The sequence below is a fragment of the Protobothrops mucrosquamatus genome, unplaced genomic scaffold (genome assembly GCF_001527695.2).
Source record: "Protobothrops mucrosquamatus isolate PMUCROS unplaced genomic scaffold, P.Mucros_1.0 scaffold13219, whole genome shotgun sequence".
Lineage (NCBI taxonomy): Eukaryota > Metazoa > Chordata > Lepidosauria > Squamata > Viperidae > Protobothrops > Protobothrops mucrosquamatus.
Window position 1 is genome coordinate 11,000 of NW_015398994.1, and position 2,739 is coordinate 13,738.

Sequence of the window (2,739 nt, forward strand, 5' to 3'; positions counted from 1 at the left end):
CTCTCTGAACTGGGCTGTTCTCTTGCAGGTATTTCATTCCCAAACTAGTAGCATCACCAGTGTTGAAAGGGAGGCGGGAGTTCCTCAAATTCGCACCAGGGGCAGAAATAACATAGTTGAACGAAGAAGATTCAGCATGTATAAAAAAAACAACCCAGAGCCTAAAATAGTTCTCCTTTTCACTTTATTTTGCTGGCTCTGGAAGGCAGAAGTAAGAAAACACCAAACAGAAACTCCTAATCTTTACATCTGCATTTAAAACAAAACAAAAACAAACATTGGATTGTCCCTGATCTTGTATAATAAACCTGCATGCTTTTCTTCCTCAAATTTTTGAATCTCGAGGAAATGTCTCTGAAGGGGTTGTTTTTTTCCGGCCCAGGCTAAGCCTGAAAACGCTCTCCGGCCCACAGCAGACTCCCGGCCTCAAGACAGGCAGGCTAAAACGAGATTCGGCTCCCTCCGAGGTCCGTCTCTTGTCTTCTCGCATCCAGAATCCTTGAAATAAATAGCCCCCGTCTTATCTCGGCTCAAAGACCCCTGAGATTCCCAACGGATTTTCCTCCTGAGATCCCACCAGTGTAGCCGCACCTAATCTTCCTCTTTTTCCACGTAGGTTTTGCTGCCCAGGCGCGCCATTTGCCGAGCGAGGTAGCGGTCCCGGGCGGACGAGACGGTCTCCTGGTCGCTGCGCTTAGCAAATTTGTTGACTTTCTCGGCCGGCTTCTCCAGGGTCTCTCCGCTGTCGGCCGAAGCCTCGTGCGTCAACTGAGGAGATTTCTCCGGGCTCGGAAGGTTTCCCGCTGGAGTTTGGGGCTCCTCTTGGGGGACGGACCCCGAGCTGCGTTTCCACCCATGTTTCGGCTTCTCGTCTCTGTCTTCCCTGCCGGCTGCATCCCTTCCCCGTCCTTTTTCCCTCTCTCCATCTTGGTCTTTCTCTCTGGACCGACGTTCCTTCTTTTCTCTTCCTCGCCTCTGCTCCTGCTTCTCCTCCTCCTCCTCCTCCTCTTCCTCCCGATCCTTCTTCCTGTGCCGGTCCTCTCGGTCCTCTCGTCTCCGATGATGGCCCTCGGTCCTGCTTCGCTCGTCCTTTCCGTGTCTTCTCGGGTGACTCTTTCCATCATGCTGGCGAGCCTCGTCCCTTCTGCGGTCTCGCTTCTCTGCCTGAGGGGAGTGCGGGCGTCTTTCCTCGCTGGGTGACCTCGAATCCCTCTGGCTTTGTCGAGGCATCGAATGGCGACCACGAAGGTACCCATCGCCTGCCTCGGCAGCCTTCCGCTCGCCACTTCTCTCCGGGACTCCCTCACTGTCGCTGCTGTCAGTTCGCAAGTCACTGTCTGCATCCAGGTTCTCCTCTCCCTTCCCGGGAACGCAAGTTCTCGTTTTGCTTTCCAGACCTTGATGGGAGCCTGTCGGTTTCTCAGTGAGGTCTTCTCCTTTGAATCTAAATGTTTGTTTGGAGACAAAAATAATTTGTATGTGTGAATTCTCTATAAATACAGATTGTCCAGGAAAGTACAGATATCCCTTTGTAGGCCTCATGTTTTTTTAACCATAGCTGGGATACAGATGGTCCTCAACTGATGGCCACAATTGAGCCTGAAATCTAGTCACTTAATGACTACTCCAAAAGAGGTTGTAAAATGGGATCGAAAACATGAGTAACCCAGTTTACGAGTGTCATGACTTATGAGCATGACGGGGAGACGCCATTATGACTGTAATGCGAGAACTATTTGTGTAATAATAATTGATAATAATAATGTTTCTCTGGGTAACATTTCAAAATTCGATGCCACGACAGAGAAGGGGATGTTACTGAACCCCAATTCTTGGCTAAGAGGCTTTATACCATTCTGCTCCCCCAAAATACACTTTTCTCAAGTGCAACCAACGCCTCCTTCCTTGGGAGTTCAGCTTTTCCTTGTCCATGCAGGGAAAAAAAATGTGAGGTAACCTCACTGCCTTCTAGCACTGATGAGGTTACCTAGTTGGGCCGTGAAATGTCTACAAGGAAATGACCAAACTCAGAGAGCACCAAGGACCTCACAGTCCTCCTCCACCACCCTTTTAGCACTGATAATGTTATCTAGTTGGGTCATGAAAGGTTTGGAAGAAAACAACCAAGCTCAGAGACACCCAAGGCTCCTACAGTCCTCCTCCTCCTCCTCCATCCTAGCACTGATGTCATTACCTAGTTGGTTTATGAAATGTCTGCAAGAAAACCACCAAGCTCAGAGAGCACCAAGAACCCCTGAGTCGTTGTCTCCTTCCTTCCTTCCTTCCTTCCTCCCTCCCTCCCTCCCTTCCTTTTACTATTCCTCCTCATCCCTTCTATGACTGATGAGGTTACCAAGTTGGGTCATGAAATGTCTGGAAGAAAACCACCCAGGTCAGAGAGCACCAAGGACCCCTGAGTCCTTCTCCTCTTCCTTCCTTCCTTCCTTCCTTCCTTCCTTCCTTCCTTCCTTCCTTTCTTCCTTCCTTCCTTCCTTCCTTCCTTCCTTCCTTCCTTCCTTCCTTCCTTCCTTCCCTTCCCTTCCCTTCCCTTCCCTTCTTCCCTCCCTCCCTATTACTATTTTTCCTCTTCTTCCTCCTCCTCCTCATCCCCTCTATGACTGATGAGGTTACCAAGTTGGGTCATGAATCGTCTGCAAGAAAACCACCCAGCTCAGAGAGCACCAAGGACCCCTGAGTCCTCCTCCTCTTCCTTCCTTCCTTCCTTCCTTCCTTCCTTCC

General features: G+C 49.9%; 1 protein-coding gene across 1 annotated transcript; it reads right to left on the minus strand.

The window, feature by feature from the left end:
• Positions 1-362: 362 nt before the first annotated feature.
• LOC107301470 (nuclear speckle splicing regulatory protein 1-like) lies at positions 363-1,444 on the minus strand (the record flags this gene model as incomplete). The annotated part of the gene is made up of 1 exon (XM_015830690.1): positions 363-1,444. A coding segment is annotated over one exon (853 nt), but the record flags the coding sequence as incomplete, so codon positions are not given.
• Between the last annotated feature and the right edge of the window lie 1,295 nt (positions 1,445-2,739).